At 45.2% G+C, this 24,612-nt stretch overlaps 1 protein-coding gene across 1 annotated transcript; it reads right to left on the minus strand.

The window, feature by feature from the left end:
• Positions 1–3,337: 3,337 nt before the first annotated feature.
• Positions 3,338–24,612, minus strand: LOC124711520. The gene is made up of 4 exons (XM_047241642.1): positions 24,394–24,612; positions 11,227–11,346; positions 5,679–5,946; positions 3,338–4,408 (listed from the first exon to the last, which is right to left on the minus strand). Exons 1-4 carry the CDS (start codon positions 24,483–24,485, stop codon positions 4,403–4,405), a joined length of 486 nt encoding a protein of 161 aa, XP_047097598.1. The 5' UTR covers positions 24,486–24,612; the 3' UTR covers positions 3,338–4,402.

Consider the following 24,612-nt stretch of genomic DNA (forward strand, 5'->3'; position numbering starts at 1 on the left):
TTGCATTCCTCTCAGGCGCTACAATAGTAGTCAGGCCGAATTGGTGTCTACGTTTCTGACAAGCACATTTGTAACGTGCGAGAGGGAACCTTTATCATTTTATTTACGCACATTTTCATGTTGCACTCCCCAGAGATCACCCCACAGGAGGGTGAAAGTCAGAATCGTTGAAAAAGTATAAGCACCTCTGCCAGCTTTAGAGCACGTTAAAATTTCGTCGAATGCATTTGAGAGGTTAAGACCTGTACACGGGAGCGTAAATTGTGGTCGCGCTGCCCTCCAAACGAGTACGAACAAGTTTAGTGCCGATGTAGACGCAGAGTGTCCTTATAGAAGGATCGAAACATTCGAGGATGTCAGCAGTTTCAAAGGTGAACTGCCGTTTTCGACCGCGAAATTTGTGGCAATTAACGCCCCAGAGGAACTGACGCCCCTCAGACCTTTTCGTGTTGTTTCTGAGCGCGGGTTGGCTAAAATGTTGTCCTCCTCCACTCATAAGAAAAACGCGTGGTTTCAGGGCTGGGCGCATCGCTCCTGACCACCATCGCAGGGACATCGAAAGACGGCACGAAATGTGTGTAACACGTCCACGGTGGCGTTGGACAAAATTGTGGTGAAATTTCATGCCAATGTGACGTCATCAACCCACTTTACAGCTGACGTGAACTTCTGAGCTGTGACCTTTTCTTGCGTGTGTCGACGCTTTGCTGTTTGAAGCGAGGGTGACATCGCAGAGCGCCATGCTTTTGCAGCGTTCTGGAGGAAGTTTCTGGCTACCTTTGAGCCAAATTTTAAACTTACGCGTCGCAGTGGGAGGCAATTACGGGGTTTCGAAGAAGCTACCGTTTAATTATGTTGCGCAGTGCAGCTTACATTAAGCAAGACTTTTTCTAGGTCTTTACATGCCGTGAAAACGTCCCTTTTTATTATTTATTTATTTATTTTGTTTTAATCCTTATACCACTAAGCGCATATTCAGAATTGCTTCTAAACTCAACTCAGTTTTGCTGAACAGCACTATACTAGGTTTATACAAGCACCTATAAAAAAATCCGAATTCTCATGTGTCATCCATAAATTTAATAGGACGCGTCAACATTACGGTGTACTGGTCAAGATGCAGGAAAAACAAGTAGTTAGAGGGAAGCGTTTATACAGTAGATATTTCTCCTGTCACGTGCTACGATGCTCCCGCTTTGAAGACAGAGAAAATATTTCCGCATAACATTATAAGAACTAGGCTAAAATGAAACCATTTTACTGACTTATCTTCCTTCCAACCCGTCAATAAGGGACTACGAATGGTAACAAGAAATGGGAGTCCTCTCAGTATACCTCACGTCTTGACACTGGGAAACTATTTTATCTTCTTGTTCGCTCCAACACTGTGCCTTCGCAAGGTATGTTGAATGCGAGGTTGCGAATAGGTCATCCCGAATAGTCGACTGTCAATTTATGCGAAGAGTAAGGTTTGCAGACAGGCAGTTTTATTTTGTCTTATTTCTACGGTTATGAGTATTTAGGTGACATTTTTCGTTTCACTGTGACTTTATGTTTAATTTGGTTACAAATCCACCTGTTTAGACCCGCAGTACCTTTCCTACACTTCTCAAAAGCTTGCTTCAGTCAGCAACAGGCCGTACGCTGCAAAAACATTCAGTGTAGGGGCGTCTCGTTGCAGCTGCACCTGCTGGTGGGGATTTGCCCAGATGAGCACATTATGTATCTTCACATTTCCACTTAGGTGAAATGTCGATCGTCGCTGAAGACGAAACGGTCCATAAAATATTCATCGTCACCCAACAACAGTTCTTTTGCAAATTTGGCAAATAAACTGTTGTCTGTAGGCTTTAGAAACTGTAACAACTGCAAACGTTATGGACGTAGATGTCAGCGTTTTGTTAAAAGTCTCCACACAGACGTCAATGGAATTACTAATTCAGGATTAACCTTCCAACTGATCTCTTCACGCTACGTGTGAAAGAGTCTCACTCAATCGACACGTTCTTCAGTCGATGTTGCTCGTTCCTTCGCCTTCCTTTTGCCTCCAGGTGTAAAAACTTTTGTTTTGAGCTGATCTTTTATTTAATGCATTATTTATAACTGTAAGTTGAATGTAATAGATGCTACAAAGCCTTAAAACCGTATATTTGTTCTGAAACTGTATACATGGCGTTGCGATAAAATATTACTGAAATCGGCAATTGCAAATACTAGCCCCACCTAGATATTCCTTCATGTACTGCTCTGATATTACTTGTGCTTTTAAGGAAAGCTGTTTTCATTCAAACCAGTTTGTCGCCCAAGGTCGTCAATAATCGTTTTGGTGTGTATTCGTATACAATGAAGAAAGGCGCCACGCCATCTTAGCAAATTCAGCGACGGCAGAGATTACTGTATCAGCCGCCATATTCGTACATCAACGGGTAAAGAAGAAGAGTTCCTTGCATTTATCTTGGGCAACAAAAAATTCTGACAGCACAAGTGAACAATATAAAAGTTTATGTGCAAATAGGAAGAAGAGACTACACACAGTTTAATGACTTCCTTCACTTATGTAGTACAAAAAAGAATATTTGATATATTCACAAGGTAAATAATGACAAGCCGTATTCAAATTTTAATAAGCAAAAACTATCATATTTCAGTTTCGTATTTTAATGTTTATACGTGGATTTTGAATGCAATTTTGCCATCGAATTAAAGGTCAGTAGAGACAGAACAGAGAGGAGATAAACTAATGTAAAGAGAATAATGATACTGTTATAGCACCTCTCACTTATGTCTTTGCTACTTATTGACTTTCTCTGCACTAGAAACGGAACTCATGTACTTTTTCTCAGAAGGAAAAACTAATATTCTTTGAACTTGTGTTTTTTTCCTCCTTTCATTTCTGCAAATCATTGTGCTCACTTCATGAGGTTTCTTGAATCTAAGGTTCCCCACTTTTGTTGTTTGCAAACGTCAGTATACTTTTATGGTGATCTTGCCTCTGTTCTGTATACATTATTTCATCATTCTGATTTAACTAATGTATACGTCACTGAAGACGTCTGGTGAATAAAATTACAATTCAGTGTAAATGTGTCAAAGATCATGAGATTTTATGTTTAATTCCAGAACATATCTGAAATAACGATTTGTATTTTAGTGTAAAATGCAAAACCTTGTATGTCCATTATTTAATGTTATCAGTTATTATTAGTTAATGTATTGAGTGGAACAGGTGGAAATGAAAAATAAGGCGAATAGAAATTTGATTTTCAAATTTAGATATATTTTCTCATAGTCAACAGATTTTGAACGAAGACTCACACTCACAATAACCTACAAAACATTCCGATGTTGTGACAAAATAAATTAATACATTTATAAATATTTAAAAATAAATTAAACTTCAGACGGTATTCACAAAATAAAAACAGACTAACGTTTATGCAAACAATTTATAAGTACTATAAATAGGAACTTTGAAACAGTCAAAATAAATAAAACACAGCCAGCAACGTTGACTTACAAGTTCTATAAGGGTACATGTGAAGTTAAAATACAAAACTTAACAAAAATAATAATACTTTCTGGTATCTTCATGCTTTATGTTTCACATTTCAGGGCAAAAGATAGCTGTGTAAATATCTTTGCATCAAAAGCACATTTATAATTTCTCAAGCAGGAATTGACAAAAAGTTTAAGTAGAAACAAATCTACTAGTGAAAAACAAGAAAATGAAGCGCATAAGTAGAAATATTGTATGCAGACCAACATTTTAGAGTTTTTGCTGTAGCAAGGCGTCGTAAACATGGGAGGGATCAGTCTGGAGACTGGGATAATATTTTTAGGGTGTGCTGAGGGGCACAATTCATTTTAGGAAAAGGAAGTTATTGGAGAAGCAACTACAAGACTTCTCTCTCAAGAAGATACAGAGGGATTTTTGGAAATGTGAGAGCAGTTTGACAAAGTAATTAACAATGGAATGTCAGGGCTAATCGACGAGTGTAATTCTGTAAGTCAAGAGGACGTACAAAACAGAAGGGAACCTCGAATGTGGAAGGAGAGAGACATGACAGGACAGACAGCCTTCTAGATGAAACATAGAATTGGAATATGAATATTGTCCAGAGATACGGCTAAATGAATTAACATACACGAAATAAATTATTAAATAAATAAATAAATTAAAGATGAGATGATTGACATCAGACAGACTACATTGTAATTATGTACAGCAATTTCTATGAATTCTAACTGGAACAATAAATTATTAAATGACCGCTGAACTAGCAACTACTGGATGCTCGGTAGGGCTGCAGGGCGGTAGGGCTGAGCGGGTTGGGTCAGCAGCCAGCTGCCACTTGTTGTAGCTGCCCGGTCGGCTCGGCTGGCGATGGTGTGGAGCGCTCGCTTACAGCTGCAACAAGGAGGTAACTGTTCACATCTCTGTCAGCAACAACTCGGAGGCAAACACCAACATAAAGTACTACCACAACTTCCACACTAGACTCTCTAAACTAGCCTCCCTCTCAAAGCGAATGGATCTGCAGAGTAGAGATGGAGTGTGCATGGAGTTAGCAACCACAGAGATGTGTATACTCACATCGTAGGTCTTAACTGGTTGAGTAGCTAGAACGACGTCCTCGAAAGTTAAGTGTACAGGCTCTAAACCTTGTTAGACAGATCCACTGGCTGTTTACTTTAATCTATACACTTTTGATACTAGTTAACGACTATCTGTACAAGGGGAGTTTGTCAGACCAATAAATTTCGATGAAAGAACGGAAAACAAGTATTGATAGCATGTGTCTCACAATGTTTTGAACTTCCAATGGAATGTGAAGAAAAATGAAATAATCGTGTGGCACTGACGGCTGGAAGTTCCCATCTGGGGAAGTTCGGCCGTAACTCTTCTAAACTGACGCCACGCTGGGAGACTTGCATGTCTATGATGATGAAATGATACAATCCACGGCCAGGAATAGAACCCGGGCTCACTGCATGACAGTCAGACGCACTGATCACTCAGCTAAAGGATCGGATATGACGATTATTTTGATTGAGTTTGCCCCACATGAACAGCTAGAAGTTGTGGGACAGAAATTGGAAAAAAGTAATTTCACTGTTATAAAACATTTTGATGTGAAGAGCTGATCATTGGGGCACGTCAAACTAGAATGGGGTGAAGTTGTTCATTGACATTGATGCCTATTTATTTCTGGACCAATGAGCCTGACATTAGTCACTGAAGCATAGAAGGCATTTTCTCTGCCTCGTGAAGACTGGACGTTGTGTGATGTCCTTAGGTTAGTTAGATTTAAGTAGTTCTAAGTTCTAGGGGACTGATGACCATAGATGTTAAGTCCCATAGTGCTCAGAGCCATTTGAACCAAACAAGGCAGAATGTGGCTTAAACGTGTTGAATCACAACACAATAAACCATTATAAGACTTTCCTGAAGTGATCTTGTTGGTTACATCACTAGAGCTACTGGCATCTCTAAGAAAATGATCCAAATGCTTTCTGCTTGATAGTTCTCTCAAATCTCAAAACCTCTCTGGAGTTTGTTTAAGAATTGCGTAGTACTAGTGTATGAAAATTCAGGCGATGAAACTAAATTACTACAAGTATGAGTGGCGGTCCATAAGGCCCCTTGTCAGTTGATAAACAGTGAGGTGAGCACGCACCTGTGGTGTGAGCGTCCTGGGCCACCACGCCAGCCGCGGCTGCTGCTGCTCCTGCTGCTGCTGCGGCGACTGCGCCTGCCGCTGTCCCTCCAGCAGCTGCAGCAGCACCTGCCGCTCGTCCTCCTCGGTGGGGTCCAGCTGCAGCTGCAGGTGCTGCTGCTCCTCCTCCTGCTCCGGAAGCTGCTCGTGGGAGTCGCCCGCAGCTGCGCTGAGCAGCAGCTGCTGCAGGCGCGACAGCATGCGTGGATCAGAACGGCGGCGGCGTCCCCTGCAACGATAGGAGAGACAGCTGTCAGTTACGGAGTTTCTGTGGTCGTCGATAATGCTGACTCCTACGCCAGAGCATTGCTAATGGCAGCAAAGCTCCTTCCTTCTGCGATATTTGATGTGCTAGGAACTGATTAGTTTTCATTTTGAGATTAGATTTCGTTCCTTATCAGGCCATCTATACGGTGGGAGAACAACGAATATACCAGAGCCGTTTAATAAATAATGCAACACATATTTTTATCGGCCAATCTCGATTGAAAAAGTATGGAATTCATTGTTGGTCATATTCCTGCTTCCGCCTTTATAGTCTCATGAAGTTCCGATAGGTGGCAACACTACATGTAACCTCCAAAACTGCGTCTGTAGTGATAGTGCGTTCCAAACAGGGAGCTATAATTCAGTTTATTCTGGTGGTTCAAAATGGCTCAAATGGCTCTGAGCACTATGGGACTTAACTTCTGAGGTCATCAGTCCCCTAGAACTTAGAACTACTTAAACCTAAGGACATCACACACATCTATGCCCGAGGCAGGATTCGAACCTGCGACCGTAGTGGTCGCACGGTTCCAGACTGTAGCGCCTAGAACCGTATTCTGTGGGAAAACCAGGTCTTAGCAGATATTCATAGCCGCTTGCAGAATGTCTACGGAGACCTGATAGTGAACAAAAGCACAGCGAGTCGTTGGGCGAGGTGTCTGTCATGTTCGCAATGAGGTGCCGTAAACGTGTCCCATCTCCTGCGTGACAGTCGGCTGCACACAGCTGGGACTGTGCGTATACTCTCATCTGAGGGTAACTGACGGGCCGCAATTAAACATCTCGCTGCTCAGATGGACATCTCTGTCGGCAGTGCCGACATTCTCGTGCACTGGTTGGGGTACTCGAAGGTGTGTGCCTGCTGGGTTCCGAAGCGCCTAGCAGAAGATCTGTTTGGCACAACGAAGGATGCACCCGGCGGGCAGCAGTACGTGGGTGCTGGAGGCGTTACTGATGCAGTAACACTTCGGCCACGACGTCGCCCAGCAGGATCGGGCATAAAGGTATTGCTAGTAAGGCGTAAGTCGTAATGCCGCCGCGTTGAACGGAGATTATGTTGTAGGCAAAAGAGTGGGGAATGATCTGGTGTATCGCCGTCCTGAATAAAACCAAATTGATTTCAGAAAAAATATGTTGCATTACATACTGATGATCATCCTTCGCATCAAGTACACATAACCGTACATATCATCTCAAGTATACAAAAATTATTCACAGTGTCACTTGATTATACATACGATATATTAAAAAAAGACAGATTTATCTGTGTTATTTCACAACTGAAATAATTAATCAAAATCTTACAATATTCTGTTTTGCTATAACTTGCGACATACTTGATTATTACAATTACGAGATGCACACTTGAACGCGGCTTTTATAATTAAATTTTTTGTATAATTAAGTGAATTTGTGTATTGCAGTTATATAGCCCGTACGAAATATATCAACCGCTATGTAGAGTTGTTGTATGCACTTCATGTACATGAATTTCTGCTTCTGGTACAGCAGGCCGAAAAACTATCAGGTTGTAACGTAAAAGCAATTTCAGAATAAAAATGTGTTCCCCTATGCATTGCATGAAGTAGTAACTAACCTCTTTTGCAACTGTTCAACAGATCGTAAGTAAAATATTCCATCTGTGTTTGTAATTTAGGAAAGCTAACTATAGCAGGCTTCTGGTTATTGGGGTGTTGATTATCTGGTTTATCGATTATCCATTGTATAGTTCTGAGAGAAGAAAGAAAAAGTCCTGAGTATTCTGCTATAACCAGAAAGAATATTTTCCTTTAGCATACGAATTTCTGGCTGTGAAGACGTAGCTGACGAAACTGTCCTAGACTGAACAAAAGTTTGCAGGTTCGTATTCGGATTTCATACTGTTCAGTTTACTAACTGATGAAGGAGTGGCCGTTGACGAGAATATTCTTATCCTTATTTTATGTGAGTGGTTGTTGCAGAAGTGATGTATAGACGGGTAACTAATTTCTCTGGCTTTACTCATAAAACTGCTTCTTGCACTTATAACTACGTTTACGGCAATTTATAACTATCTCTCGGGTGCTTTACACTACTAGATCTATTAACTGAGCAAGGAGACAGTGTAGTTCACACACTCGGTGGAACTGCTGCCTAACTATTGCAACAAATTATTATCCTACTGGCTCCACTGGCTACTTAAATTCACATAAAGTCGCTCGAATTTGCCGAGAAGTTGCAACATCTCGATAAGATTCAACCCAACAATTCTCCGGCGAATAGCCGCTTACTTCCTCTGAAACGCTTTTATGACGAGGACGCTGCACTCTCAAATGGCCGCAACAAAAGGAAATCAGTCACTAACTGGGCGTCTTGCCACAAGATGACGGCCACGAGTCGTAACTGCTCAGCGGACCTTGAAACCTCAGACTTTTATATCGCCCCGATAAATTATTGTCTTCACTCGTAAGCTTCCATCACCACGCTATGAGGACCTATAGAACATTACAGTTTTGTTACTTTTCTTTGATCCTACTAGGCTGTTCTCGAAATGTTTGTGCCACGTTTTCCAATCATCAGCAGCAACAAAATTGCTATTTCAACCGGCTCGTATATACGAACTACTTGCCACAATACACGAGTACCTGAAATACGTATGTTGCGTGTTTATTAGTTGTTCTCTGCAGCAGTACAAAGCGTGACACGAATACATGTCCAGTAACTGTCCAAAATCGAGATACTGTTTCGTTTTAAATGGAAAGAAACCAAAATGTATAATTTTCGAGCCCTAACCCCTCGATGTTTTGTAGTTAAATCAGCCATCAACCCAAAAGTTGTCTGAACACGACCGTACCTTACTAGCCACGATCCATATAAGATGTAGTACGTTGAAGTCTGAACTTACTTAACCAGGCAGTTACAAGGGAACCTACAGTCTGAGGTGTACTCTAAACCACGGTGCATCGGCATTTTTTACATTAACAAACGTTGCCAGATGTGAATGAATCGACCATGTATTCGTAAATGAACCGATCATATATTCAGAGTGATTAAGAATTGAAAATACTTAAGACGAAAGTGTGGAGCCTCCAAATCGCACACTGCTTGATCGGCAGCACGTAATTTGCGGAACTTCTGCTGGATGCCAATTACAGACGCGAACATTTCGCATGTCGGTGCCGCATGCATGTTGACTCCGGCGTCAGTCAAACGGATCTGTGCTCGTATGTATCAGCAAATCCAACGGTGTGTCATTCTTTCGCGGTGAATCTATCGCAGTTAGGAAGTAGTACAGGATCACATGTTAAACCGATTCATTTGCAATGGCAACTGAGAAAAGGAAGGTGGGGGTCGGAGTGACGGCTCGTCGTCCACTGCGGACCGCTAAATGTGATTCGCGGCGGTCGGGGTAGAACCAGCCGACGCGACGCCACGGCACGTCGGCTAATTTCCATTCTGCGGGCTCGCAGACAGCAGGCGGCGGGGGCGCCCGTTTGACATTCGGGGTGGCTGTGCTCCGATAAACGGATTGTCGCGGAAGAATTAGGACGTTCGTGGACGACAGCATGGAAAGGAGGTGGGAGGGGCGGGGAGCCGGCGGACCAATTGTCGAAGCGGCGACCGCCAACCAGTCCGCAGAAACGAAATTACGTGCCACCCCTGTCGTGCCACCCCTGCCGTGCCACCCCTGCATCCTTTCCCACCCCTCGTCAATCAGCCGCTGTTCGCCGCAGAGAAAATTTTGTGTTTCACTCTGGAGACGGCAGTTTGCCTGTATAATACGCGTGTAACTGGCATACGCGTGACAGGTTTAATATCAGTGCCTACAGGGCGAATGTCTGTTTCAGTTGCGGAGGTTTTCCACCACCCTTCAACTAGAGAAACGGCTGACCAGTTCTGATCAGTCTCACCGATCAAACATCCAGCCGAAACTCGTTCTGGAAATATCTAGCTCTACGGTTGAGAACCGATACGAAGTGAGATCACCACACACTGGTGTTTTCCAAACCGAGCTCGAGTTGTTAGCAACAACAAAATTATTATTTCAACTGGTTCGCTCATACGAACAGTTTTCACAATGCTCGAGTACTTGAAATTCGTCTGTCAGTATTTTATTTGTCGTTCCCTCTAACAATAGTATGTGTCAATTGAAGATTTAGACAAAATCAAGCTACTGTTTCTATATAACTGGAAAGAAACCTTTCTTTGTGGAATTTAGAGGCTGCTGACATATGTGTAACTGGTACGTGCCAGGTAGATGCTACGGCTGCTCGGGGATTATTTAGAATAGAGTCGACATAACTTTTGTGGAACGCTATTGGGAAGATGAGAAGTCAGTTTTCGAGACAAACAGCGAAGTTATTCTACTGTATCCATCGCCATTTAGTCAAAGTTTCATTACAATCACTCTTTTTTCTAATTTGTGCTCATGATTTCTTTTTAAACCAACTTTCTTACCTAACATCTTCTGAAATCCGCCTTGTATCTACATAGCGCCATAATAACTCTCCCTGGACCATAAATCTATATCTTCCTCTTATACGCACGTGCAAACTCCTTTGGTCACCTCTTATTTTTAGTGCATTTGTAGTTAGTAATTTATCCGCCCAGTAATTTTTTAACGCTCGAGAATTGTTACGACACGGTGAGACAAAGAGCAATACACTTGCCTTGCTGTGCTGCGTTACAGAGCGAAATAAAAATCAGGAAGTGAAAAATCGTACCCCACACACATTAGATGTATAATTTTTATGTTGTAACCATTGACTTTATCGTGCTTTTAGTAAACCAATTTGTTAGCAGTTTCCTAACAAGTGATACCGTAATGTTAAGAGATAAGTCACAGACACAGTTTCCCAAAACATTTTGCCTTTTCTGCTAGCTGTGCGACAATGTTCAATTTTAAAAGCCCTTCAGTAGCTGTAAGAAAACGCGCTGATTGAAATCAATCGTAATCACTGCCACATACTTTCGCAACTAGTGATACGGCCCTTCTTGTTCGATACAGTAAGTAATTTCTGCCATACGCACAATTGCTTCTCGACAAGCCTTTTCTAGATTCTGCAACCGGTTTCAAATGACGGGGTAATCTATAATTAAATAAACAACACATCAAGAAGCTCTATAGCTCAGCTTTCTGCGCATAAACCATATTGTCACAAGTTATCGACGCAGGCGATGAAGTGAGAGAGGAGACTCTGTCCGCTGTTGCCTCTTTCGTTATTACGCTATAAGACTACATAGAGACATGATTTATACTCACACTTTCATTGGGTCCACTTGGCCGTATCCAACTTTGTGGGTGACGACTTTGCCGCCCATTTTGCCCATCGACAGCAGAGTCTGGAGTTCTGCGACGCGGTGGTCCGACATGCGCTTTACCCTGTAAACAAAATAATACTGCAATTAGAATCGCATAGAAGACGCGAACCTGTTTCGCTATGTTAGCGGAATATACAATTCACTATATCATAACGCAAGGAATCGCCGACGAGTTTGGAGGACGGCTACATGCATAACGGATATGCATTGTGGGTCACCTGCTAAACAGGCGCTGACTCGAGGTGCGTCCTGTTTTCAACGTTGCGTAGCCATCCACTTATTCTGCCTATGTTACCGGCATGTATGCCTATAAATTTTAATGTATTCTGTTTGTATGTGAGGGAATGGGTGGAAGAAGGGGGTGAATGAGGAACGTGACAGGAAGGGGTAGGAACGAAGAGAAGCCCGGCGTATGCAGTGACTCATTGAGCAACGAAGAGAGAGAGAGATGTTATCGTGACGTGGCGACACATATGACTGTGGCCATCAGAGTGAAGAAGCTGGAGACGTCCTGAGATGGAAAAGATGCCAAACGGAAAAACGCGGTCGCCGCTTCTATCGGCAGGTTACGTAACGTCGTCTTGACGCCAAACTCAGACATCGCCCCGTCGATGCGTAGAAGTGTGGAGCGGAAAGAAGATCGAGAAATGAGTCTTGCCGCAAGCGAACTGGACACGCGCCAAGAGCACAGCCAAAAAGGAACAAAAAGTCGGCCCTGTATGTAAACAGATACGGCCCCGCGCGTGAGTGTCGGCTCATTCACAGCACGGCGCGAAGCCGAGATAGCAGCCGCCGCAGTGAGTATTCTTATCACGCGTCTACCCTTTTTTGTGCTCGGATGCAAACAATCCATCCCAGGAACGAGTTGCCCTCTCTGAATGACGTCGAGCGAGTGCCGAACGAGGTCAAAGAGCTGCCTCATTGTTTATATTTTTTCTCGTATCAGTCCGTTACCCCTAGTATTTTGCTGGCCATCTTTCTGATATGTAATTCCGCCGCTCTTTAGTAAGTACCTGCTCCACATGTAGCACAGATCAGGACGAAATGACGATGTGTAGGTCACTGGTCACCTGGAAGGGGAGACTGCGTCTCCGCATCGTAATCGCAGACACGTTTATCATCACTTCGTTACTGCCTCCGCCGTTCCGTTACGCTACCGACGAGTACCTTTCAGATAAGCGAATAATCGCCACAAAACGGATATAAGTACGCATTCTGGCTCCATTTTCACCCGGAAACAGTTGGTGGCTATCCGTATTTCTATTTATAGTGAAAAGTGGTCAATCTATGGCCTATAAGCAATTAGAATGAGCTGGCAGGGAAACACTAACGGCACAGCCGCAGTAAATGAAGAATTTTTTTCCCAAGACAGCTTGGACATATCACTATCACTCGCGGTTGCACGTTAAAGTGCTACCTGTGTTTTGCCGGTCTGAGCCTAGCATCACACTACGGAAATAAGGATCTAATTTATGAACGCCGCGTCTGAAGATGAGCGAAAAAGATTGAAAGACTGGTTTATGGGAATAAAATATATTTTAGAGAGAGACGAGTCGTAATTTTCCGTATTTGTATCAAATGCACAGCCAACACGGGTTCTAGAACGTTCGTAATAAGGCTGAAGCTCCCTATGTTGGCTTTATCAGGCCATTTACCACCGACCGACCGCTGTGTCATCCTTTACCATATTGCGGCATTCAAATACGAAGCGGCATCGACTCAACATACCGCTCTTCCCAGAACTTGGGAGTCGGTGTTTCTCAGTGTAGTAGCTCTTTATTTCACTTCACGAGGCTGACTGCATCCATTTCCAGTCCTCCCACCAACGATGAAGCCCCTGCAGAGCCAGGAATCGAGCCAAGGTCCTCTGCATAGTAGTCAGACACTGAAGGCGGAAATATCCGTAATCGATAAGGTTACTTTAAAGGTAAACCTAAGTCTGGCAGACGATTCCCCGTCCCTCCTTTACACCGCGTTAGCCACCTCCCTCGTGAAAGCACTTTAGAGAACTATAGGCCAAGGGTTCGGCCGAAAGTAGGTAACTTGAGCTCTCGCTTTTTTCCCCCTTTTCCTTCTAATTCGTCAGAGAGTGAAACATGTTACTGCTGAGTGACACACAGGCGTGGAAGGAAACGTCTGGCCCTTGGAGGAACGCTTGCATCATGCGCGAGCGCCTTTGATGTGGCGTTGTGGGGCAGACGCGACGACCGGCTGCGTTTCGCACAGCGCGGCCTCGTCGTCGTCGGGTTCGCGACCCGTGCCGTCTGCGCGATAGCCCGCCAAAGGCGCCGCCCTGGCAGTAGTGACGGCGGGACCTCTGGTAGAAGCGCGGCTCGCGGCTTCGTTCGACCTCAGCAGCCAGGTTTTGTCCCTCGCAAGGTGCAAAGTCCCTCCGGCGAGCCCACGCGTCACTGCCGTGCAACAGGTCGCACTTCTCGCTGTATCCGCCGTACGTTCCCAGTCGAGGCTCTGCACAATTACTTAATGAACGGTACGAGTTTCCGCAGTTTGCTCCGTAGCGTACCAACACGTATTAATCAGTATTAAGAGAAACAGAACTTGGCTGTCTGACGGCATTTAAATAAATCTGTGGTGGAGACAGAAAATGTGTGCCGCACCGCGACTCGAGCCCGGATGCTGCGCTTCTCCAGAACGGTTGCCTTAACCGCCTCGGCCACCCGTACACACTTCACAGCCAACCCGAGCTCCCAACCTGTCACACACCTCGTAGCTTCACTACTCGTAGCATTCTCCGACTCCCACAAGGGTTCGGAAGATACGGTAGATTAATACTGAAAGTACCTAGAGCCGTCCCCGCCCTTATATATACCGAAATGTTCCACAGGAGAGTCACTACGGTATGAAGTATCAGACGAAATTTCCGACTGATGTGATGATTTCTTGCTCGTGAGAAGGCAGTGTGCTGTCTTGGAGACGTTGTCTCTGACAAATGTAGATGTAACTTCAGGCGTGCCGCAGAGACCCTTGCTGTCGATCACACAATACTGACTCTGAGCTCAGTCATTATGCAGAAGATGCAGTTATGTGTGCGATAGAAACTGTAAAACGTTACGTGAATATCGTCACATGTTCATAAGATTTCAACGTGGTACAAAGACCGGTAACTCGCTTTAAATTTTCAGGAATGGAAAAGTGTGTAGACAAAACGAAAAACGAAGGATCATATTATTCCAATAATAATGAGTTGCAGCTGGAATCCATCAACTTACACAAATACTTGGGTGTAACAATTTGTAAGGATATGAAAATAAACATAGACTCAGTTGTGGGTAAAGTAGGCGGTAACGTCGGTTCGTCGGCAGTATACCAGAAAAATGTAGTGAAGCTGCAAAGGTGATTGCTTACAATACATTCGTGTGACCCATCCCAGAATATTCCTAAAGTGTGTGAGGCCAGTATGAAGTAGAACTAATAGGGATCACTGAACGTATACAGAGAAGGGCAGTACTAGTAGTGAATACAAATGGCATCTATCTCGCGAAAGCCTAGTTACAAAGTTTCACAAACCAGTCTTAACTGAGGAATTTAGGAATAGAGTACGGATCATTGCCTATCGCTCCCGCATGGACTGCGAAGTCAAGTTTAGAGTAACTTCAGTGCATAGAGAGGCATTCAAACAGCCGTTTATGTTGCCTTCCATACGCGAATGGAGCCGAAGGAAAGCCTAATATGCAGGTGCAATGGGAAGTACCCTCTAAAATGGTTCAAATGGCTCTGAGCACTATGGGACTTACCATCTATGGTCATCAGTCCCCTAGAAATTAGAACTACTTAAACCTAACTAACCTAAGGACATCACACAACACCCAGTCATCACGAGGCAGAGAAAATCCCTGACCCCGCCGGGAATCGAACCCGGGAACCCGGGCGCGGGAAGCGAGAACGCTACCGCACGACCACGAGCTGGGGACGGAAGTACCCTCTGCTACACACTCCAGAGTGCTGTTCAGAGTACGCAGATATGGATGAGTTAGTAAGGTTTGTAATAATTGATAGCACGTAAATTGAAACTATGTACTCTTATGAAGGTATTCTATGATGCAATAAGAAAATGTGTGTAGCGTTCTGACGCTTGCTGTGATTAGCAATGAAAATTGGCACAAAAAGTAGAGGGGGATGTCAAGCTTTCGTCACGTGACAACAGATGCCGGAGCGGAACTCCATCTATTCTGGGAGTGCTGATCTTCCTACTTAGCACATCTTTTCACAAGGGAAAGTTTGCAAGTCAAGTTCCAGTCTACACATGCTTTTTAAGGATATCTCGTTCTAATTTAAGAGACTTTCAGCGTTTACAACACCGGTGTAGACTATCCCCTTGTGATATTTTTTTATTCCTTTAATTAACTCAATACTTGTAGCAACAGTTTTTACGTCCGGCTGGAAGACTTACACAGTAATCGAACAAGGGTCACAGTGTGGAGGCACGGGACTGGTTCTGGAGAAGCTGGAGCCCTGTCAGCCAGATTTCGGTTTTCTGTGATTTTCTTAAATCACTTAAGGCCGGTTCTGGGATCGTTCCCACAAAGAAGACGCGGCTGACTTCCTTCCCCATCCGCCATTCACAATCCGAGCTTATACTGTCGACGCGGGGTTAGATCCCTATCTCGGTACCATAGTAAACGGAAATGATAAAAAAAAGTTACTCTCGTTTCATTTCGCCTGAATTTGCATCTCTCAGCCCCGATGTGCGCAAGTCGCTGCCCACGATTAAACACTCGCTCCCACTACGTGCACGCGCTCTGCTACCGTGTCCTCCGCATTATACCGCACATTCCAGATACCCCCGCAATTTTCTGGCGGCCGCAGAGGGGTTGAGTCAACAGAAAAGATAGGAGACGGCGCGCAGTTTATTCATTTCCTCAGCAAGTCTCCTTACGTACGGTAATATAATGGAAAATCATGGAAGGACAGCGAGGAGCGCGCATGTCTTATCTCCGCAGCCTTGTCGTCGGCGGGAATTTTCCCATCCGTGTAACGAAGGCGGAGGCTGTGGCGGTGTGGGGGCCGCGGCAGGAGGGCTCGACTCCTTGCATTTCCCTCAGTACCCCGTCTCCGCAGAAAGCCGCTGTGCAAATTCCACTGTATTCTCCAGTCACTGAGTTCCGCGGTTAACTCATCGCACTGAGACAGTCCTCCTCAAAAGAGAGTGCGTCCCTCCTCGTCGCCTTAAACGCACAAAAGATACTTGAATTCCTGACCACGTGACACCGTATGAATATTTAGAGGTAACACTAACAAGCGAGACAAAACGGCATAGGTACGTAAATTCTGTATTGAGGAACAGGAATATGTTTCTAAAGCTTAATTATGTTAACAGAATTTCAGTTCCGTTCTTTATTCACTGCGCAAATAACATAACCGATTAAAAGAAAGCTCTTTCACAAATGAATGATGATGACATACGACACCACACTACGACGTCTCTTTTATAGCGCCGAGTTAGGGGAGCAGCTCAGTATTTGTCTAAAATAGCACGAAAAGTCACGTGAGAACAACGCACAGGCTGGCTGAGTCGTGAGGGTTGGATCCGTATTTGCTCAACCCCTTGTCTAGGAATCTAAGAGAGTTGTGCTTTATGGTAGAGCATGTAGTCGCACACATGTATGTAACTAACATATCGTTTCCACTTTCACCCGCAAAATTTTGTTTTACGTCGTTTACTATTTGTGTCGATAATTTCTCTCAAGTTGCTTTAAATCATACACACTTTATCTTCTAGTGGTTTCCAGGAATTTCCGTGTTTTCGTTGCTATTAATTTTTCTTCCATTAATGACGTTTGAACCTCGCTTGACACTACTTAATCCTCTTCCATGTGCAACCTACAATCATGATATTTTAACTACCACCTGGATAAAATAAAGATTTGTTTGTGTGCGGGTACATGTCTGCCGCCCCTATAGACATTGATATATGGAGACCTCAGTGCTGTAGCACGCCATTAGCGGGGCGCAACCCATCTCATTCAGTCGACAGCTACACATAGCTGGAAATTGACAAGTAATGAGAACAACTGCCGAAGTACAAAGAAATATATTGGAAGTGGTGGCAAAGCTAAGGTTAACCTTCTTGGGACACTTCTACCGAAATAATTAATGCTGTATTTCTGCAAAAAAAGTCAACAGTAGCATAGCTTCAATAACTCCTAAAAAAACTAAGAAGAAACAACATGGGAGAACTGGAAATAACAGAGATCAATTTTTCTTACGTATAAGACAGGAAGTTTAGATGACGATTAGGCGTGAAAAATAAAAAAAAAAATGAGTAGGAACATGTATACAAGGAAAAAAAGGAGGACGTGGGAGAAGACCAAGGAAGTGCTGGAAAAATGGGAAGGAACCAAGAGATCCGAAACTGAAGTTGTTTCGTGATTCCAAAAGAAAACATGTTCCACAGCTGTAATATATTTAGAGAAATTCGTGTTACTATTATAATCGGCTTTTAATGAACAACTGACCATTAGTTTCGTCGTCTGTGCAAGTTTAGACTTGTTTTAATGTAGGAAGTTTACGTAAAAATCTTGTCTACTGCTCTCGTATGTTCTGTATATCACATGACAACACAAGTTTATCACAATTGTACGACGCACATTAATAGGCCTAAGGTTTGTGAATGTCGTCAATAAAGAATTATTCACGATTAATAGCTTATGGTGGTAACATTAACTTTTCAGAAGATGATAATATGCAATATGACGTAGAAAGCGTAGACGGCGCTTGCAAAGTGTTAACCCCTCAGTGAGAAGACAGAGGGGGGTCGGACTTTGGCGCGAGCGAGGGACAGCGGCAGTGAAGTGGGCCACCGGGAGCTGGAGCGCAGCCTGCAGGCCGGCGGGGCTCTCCGGATTAATTGCGCGGCCGATGCAGTCCTGATGACGGGCGCCTATCGCCGTAACTACTGCGTCGCCGCGCGAGTGCTGAGGCCCCCAATCTAATTAACAGCCTTCCGCGTAGGCGGGCCGGAACCGTGGGGACACACGGCTGCGGAGACGCGCAACACCTGACGACCGCAGCTCTCCGTCCGTCATTTTGCCTCATTTTCTGGTTAGCGCGCCAGCTGCCGTCAAATGGTGCAAACTTTTAACGTGAGCCCATTGAAGAGCTGTTACAAAACGCTGCGTGCGTTTGGTGTACAGTGCAGACACACGTCCAAGTGGACTGTAGCAAGCAAATTAAAAATGACGGGATGCCATCCTCCTTTTATTGCCTAAAACGTCACCTCTATAGATGTCCTACATAGTTATTCGTCCGCAACTCGTGGTCGTGCGGTAGCGTTCTCGCTTCCCACGCCCGGGTTCCCGGGTTCGATTCCCGGCGGGGTCAGGGATTTTCTCTGCCTCGTGATGACTGGGTGTTGTGTGATGTCCTTAGGTTAGTTAGGTTTAAGTAGTTCTAAGTTCTAGGGGACTGATGACCATAGATGTTAAGTCCCATAGTGCTCAGAGCCATTTGAACCATTTGAACCATAGTTATTCGCGTCAGTCACCAAATCCGCAGTTGCTGGATAGTACAATGCGCGTTTCGTTATTTCAGGTGAGCAAACTCTGCCGAAAAAATGTCACGGTCCTACGATATGGGCCCCACGGCCGAAGCGTTTTCAGCAGCTCTGCCAACAGCCTCGCTGCAGCGGAACCAGCGGTTTCCGACTGATCACCTATTCGGATAGGCCAGCACTCGGACGGGTGCCGGTCCGGATCTGCCGAGAGCTGTTGACAAGCGGGTGCACTCGGCCCTCTTGAGGTCGATTGATGAGCTGATAACGGCCGAGAGACAAATGTGCTGTGACTCTCCACATCTGCATCCAGTGACACCTGTCGGATGAGGATTACAAGGCGGTCGATCGCTACCATTGAGCGCCAGTAGCCCTCCTAAGGAAGAAACCAGCACTGACGATTGAAACGTTAGTGAAGACAATTGCACTCGGGAACGAGAACTGCGAGCTCTGGAGAATACTGGTCATCAATTTTCGCCAGCTAGGCGAGCAGGTCTGAACAGCGTAGCGGCAGATGCCCCCCCCCCCCCCCCCCCTAAATGGCGCTCGAGAAGCCACTACACGGTGAGCGGATGGGGAGTCGGCGCACGGTGGGAGGCGGAATTGTCGCCTCCGGCCGGTGTCACGCACTGGCCGCCTCTGGAGAATGAGGTCAGTCGCCACGTGTGGACAGCCGGCCGGCGCTATCAGGGGTCCCCGGGTTCAGCGGCGACTCCGCTGACTGGGCAGGCCGGGCGCGAGGCCGAGTGCGTGGTGGGCGAGCTGGGCGCCCTACAGCAGCCACCGCCTCAACCCGCCCGCTGTTTGCATCAGCCGAGTGCGGCAGTGCAGCGTTCGGCACTCCGGAAGCAGAGGTCAGTACCCAGCTGGGCCGTCACAGTTGTTGTTGTGGTCATCTGTCCGAGGCAGTCTGCCCCGTGAAAGCTCCTTCAACACCGCGCGATGTCCGCCTCGGCAGCTCCGGGTTCAGCGCGTCGCATTCCTAACCGAAGGGGCTTGAGTTCGATTCCGGCCGGGTCGGAAATTTTCTCTGCTCGAGGAATGAGTGTTGTCCTTTTGTTACTATCGTCGGGACTAACAGGATAATCGTCTCCAGTACACTATCGTCTATCCATTACTGAGATGGCTGAATGGGCACGAAGCGAAAGCCAATAAACTGAAATAAAACGTAGACCTCATAACCACTGCAACAGAATGCTTACTGCAGTGGACTCTTCGCGTCCTGTAGAATTTTATCCTCCCCTTCCGCTTCTAACAAGCGCACACACTTCCCTCCATTACCGGACTGTTTCCTTCATGGTTTGTGTAGCCTGCTGCTATCATCCCAGTCTTTGACAAAGGAATGTTATTCACACAGCCTTGTATCTCATCATAATTCCAGGATGGGGGGCGGGGGTGGTATCTAGGAAGAAAACTTAAATCGAGAGGTGAAAGGATGGCACTGAATGAGATACAAATGTACAGTAACCTAAATCACGATGGACATGTATTTAGACTGCTGTCCTACGCAGTGTCTTACCAATGGCTAAGTGGTACTGTACTTTGCATCAGAAGCGAAGAGCTCCAGTTAAATTTGAAGCCCGTTTACTGACAAGAACCAGAGAAGTGCCGACCGTAGAATACGGCCGTGATGGCGCGATGTGGGCGACCGACAATTGTGGCGAATGAAGGAGAGCGGACGTTGACATTAAACTGACAAAAACTAATTTTAAATGCTTACGTGAAGGACACTTGTGCAAGAGATAAGCTAAACTCGTACCGACGCGCCCGCTTACGCGAGCCGCGATAAAACATGTTGCGAGTGAGTGATGCAATGGCTGCTGGCGTACGGATCACTCTGCATTGAGAGCTGCGGCCGACAGCGTGCCAAATAAAGAGCGGCGAGTTTCCCAATCGAGATCGGCAGGTGTCGGGGTCGTGGAGTCCTCGAGCGCGACAGTTCGGTCTGCGAGCGGTGGGCGCCGGCAGCCACTTTGCTGCAGTCACCGTGAGTTCGTGGGTGTGACGTCAGACACTGGTGTGCATGACGTCGCCGTTGTGAAAGGGGCAGGCGGAACCCGCGGGTACGACCTCGTTACGTCAACAAATTCGCCAACACAACACGGGACTGCTTCCGGAGATTACGCCACCCGTTTATTTGTCGGTATTGCCACTGCAAATAGTTGGTTGCGTTCTGTGTGACTCTGTCCCCCGTCTCTCTCTCTCTGTGTGTTTGTGTGTGTGTGTGTGTGTGTGTGTTTGTTTGTGTGTGTGTGTGTGCGTGTGTTTGTGTACGTAGGGTGATTGGATCGGCGATTGTATACTGTCGATTTCTACTTGAAACCGCGCGTATCTGCTAAATATCGTTCAAGCGTTCGCCTGATTTCGTCAACCACTTCAGCTGACTAACAATGTGGCAGTTTAATCGAGACCAACACACCCAGTTTACCTTTATCTACGTCTACTTTTGGTGGATGCAGTGCAGTAACAGTCTTTCGACGGGCTCTAAAAACAGTAAAAAATGGATAGAATTACAGAAGGAATAAAACAAAAGGTTGACTGTTTCTTACTTATTACTGACTATAAAGTGAGGTATCTGACAGGGCTCTCGAGGGGGGGGGGGGGGGGATTATAGCACACACAAGTTTCGTTACGCCATCTGGCAGACGTTTAGAGCATCACGTGTGTCGGCACCCATGTGGAAGAGAATTAATATTTTCGAAAGACGTTCACTTATGTAATTTAATGACATCTATGTCTGGACCAAAAATATTTTGTAAATTTCCTGATGCGTTTCAGCCACTGACCATCTTGCAAAAAACTCTACAAAGAAGAAAAAGTGGAGAAAGAGAGTTATGTATACAAACAAATTAGCAGTAGCTATTTCCAGCACGGAATGATGAAAATTCAGTACCAGGTATCTCATCACAGTCGCTAGTAAAAGTAATTTGAATCATGTGTATAGTGGGAGCATTTGTAGACCATCTGTACAGGACTGCTCAATTAACTTTAACAACTGTGAATTCAATACTATTTTTCTCATGCTCTGCCCGTTTTCAGTCTTGTAAAGCTGGCCTGTGGTCGCTTCACTTGGTCATTCTCTGTTGGGGCTGATGATTGCTAATTACCGTTTGAAGGCGGCCAGTGGCTGAAAGAAGTGGCGACACTAATAAAATATTTATGATCCAGACAAACATACAGTTAAATTGTGTAACTGGAATTGTGAGTTTGCCCCTTATTTTGCGGCCATGCAATAAATTTCAAAGACGCTTTACAGCACTGCAACTACGACCGTAAAAAATAGTTCTGCCTCTGATGAGCACCAGATAGTAATATAACGCAGTGCGGAATGTTTTGTGAGGTCAAACGACGAAACGTCACTTCTAAAGAGAAGTCGGCACGTCAGAGGCGTATGGAAATTTCTGTGGACTGCGGATGCTATCGGAGGCGGCCTATTTTCGGACAAGCGTTGCGCAGCAGCGGGCTGTATTTACTCCCACAAAGCGTTTGCCGCGTAGTGGGGATAAGAATGGGACGAGAAATACGCCGGAAACACCGACCAGGTCAGAAATGGGGCGATTCACACGTCACCAACAAAGCTCTCCTGGTGCTAACGTCATAGGGCGTTTCTACTTCGCTTCTGTTTAAATCTGTTCCAAATAAGGAAATCTGTTCTGAGGTTATGACTTTGGTAAAAACACAGAAGTCCGAACAACTTTTATTTCCGCAGCAAGACGGTACCACAGAGATGTACTAGAGAAAGTCGGCTTGCTAGTGCCCGAATGACGCCAGTGAACGGATAAGTTCGTAATGCTGGCTGCTAATGGTGTGTCGCTTTTCAAAGGATTTAATATCTCCGAGGAGAAGGTATTTGGACTTGCAGACGACGGCAGTATTGAATCACCTTGTACTGAATTGTAAGTTATATGCATTGGAATCATTGGAATGAAAAATCACAAGAGAAATACTGTGTCCTCTGGAAAAGGTAAACTAATGGAAACTTACAAGTAACATTGAACTAAATCACAACACAGAAAATATAAAAGAAATAATAAGACGTAGGCGGCTAATATTCCTTGATAATTTGTGTGGAGTGGATGACAACTGATAAACGAAACAGCTCTTTAAATACTTTATTGCCAACGAAGAAAAGTAAGTGTATTGAAGATGTCAAGCACGATTTACGAAGGAACAGCTTGAAAATGAGAAAACTGCACACAGTGACCGTTCTAGAATAAAGCAGTTAGAGATGAAAGGATTGCAGGGAAAAGAGGAGAGTTAGGTTCAAAGTGGAGCTAGGACTGGAAAAAAAAACACGGAATGGAAAACACTGGAGGCAAAATTAGGGAAAACAACAAAATGTGAAGCACTGAAGCTGGATTGCCGCCTGTAGCAGGCCTCAGATACAAAATGAGGAAATGGAGGAAAACTGAATACGCAGTGCCGGAAAAATAGTAGGCAGCCTATAGCAACTGTTGCTGATGACGATTAGAAATACGTAGCAACTGTGAGGAATTGTACAGCGAAGCCACACGAGCGAGACCTGCCACTGTTGGATTGTATTTTTCGAGTTGCCAAGCTGGTCTTGCAGATTTACTAACAGACGACCCCAACGAGGGAATAAGGTGAAAAATTGGCTACAAAAATGGTTCAAATGGCTCTGAGCACTATGGGACTTAACTTCTTTGGTCATCAGTCCCTTAGAACTTAGAACTACTTCAACCTAACTAACCTAAGGACATCACACACATCCATGCCCGAGGCAGGATTCGAACCTGCGACCATAACGGTCAGGTGGTTCCAGACTGAAGCCCCTAGAACCGCATGGCCACTGCGGCCGGCTTAGCTACAAAATATAGGAAAAGTAATTGGTAGCTGACAGTAGCTGGGGATGGCACTGGTTAATCGGTTGCAAGTTTTAGGGAATGTTCAGCGAAATCACACGAGTTGCTCCGGTCAGATTACTTTTTTTTTTTATTTGTTAAGCTCGTGTTATTAGTAGCACGATTTCCTAACGAGGAAAGCCGAGATTGTGTGCTGCGCTAGTCTACATTTAGATCTACATTCATTCTCTACAATTCACGCTTGAGCGTGTGGCGGAGGCTTCACAGAACCACTTTCAATTTCTGCATTGTTCCACTCTCGAACAGAGCACCGTAAAAATGAACGCCTAAATCTCTCCGTGCGAACTCTGCTCGATCTTACTTTATCACGACGTTCAATTTTTTTTTATGTAGGTGGGAGTCAACAATATGCTTTGGTATTCATGGGAGAAATCAGGTGATTGTAATTTAGTACAAAGGTCTCACCCCAAGGGAAAACGTCCTGGTTTTGATTGATTGTCACCGCATTTGGCTTATCATATCCGTGACACTTTCTCACCTATTTTGCGAGAGTAGAAAACGAGCTGCCCTCTTTGAACTTTTTCGATCTCCTCCGTCAATCTCATCTTGTAAAGACGCTGTGTCGCGCAGTAATAGCTCAGAAGACGACACGTGAGGTGCTGACAGTATCTTTAAAAAGCCACAAGTCGCGTACAATTATTTCTCTGGTTACCCTACAACTTGTGCGGTATCGGTACGAATGTGTCGTAGGAGGCCGCACGCTGGAGGCACCCACCTGTGGTTGTCCGCGGGCATGGCGGAGCCGTCGCTGACGGCGACGGCGGCCAAGACGGCGGCGAGCAGCAGCGAGAAGACGATGCGGGACATGGTGCGTCAGGCGGCGCTTGTGTACGGTGAGGGCGGGCGTTCGAGTGTGGCGGTACCGGCTGCGTTGCTGGCGGTCTCTGTCGGCGGGCGGCGGAGCGCAGGCGCGGGGCAGATGAGGTACCACGGA

The sequence above is a fragment of the Schistocerca piceifrons genome, chromosome 8 (genome assembly GCF_021461385.2).
Source record: "Schistocerca piceifrons isolate TAMUIC-IGC-003096 chromosome 8, iqSchPice1.1, whole genome shotgun sequence".
In the NCBI taxonomy this organism is placed as follows: Eukaryota; Metazoa; Arthropoda; class Insecta; order Orthoptera; family Acrididae; genus Schistocerca; species Schistocerca piceifrons.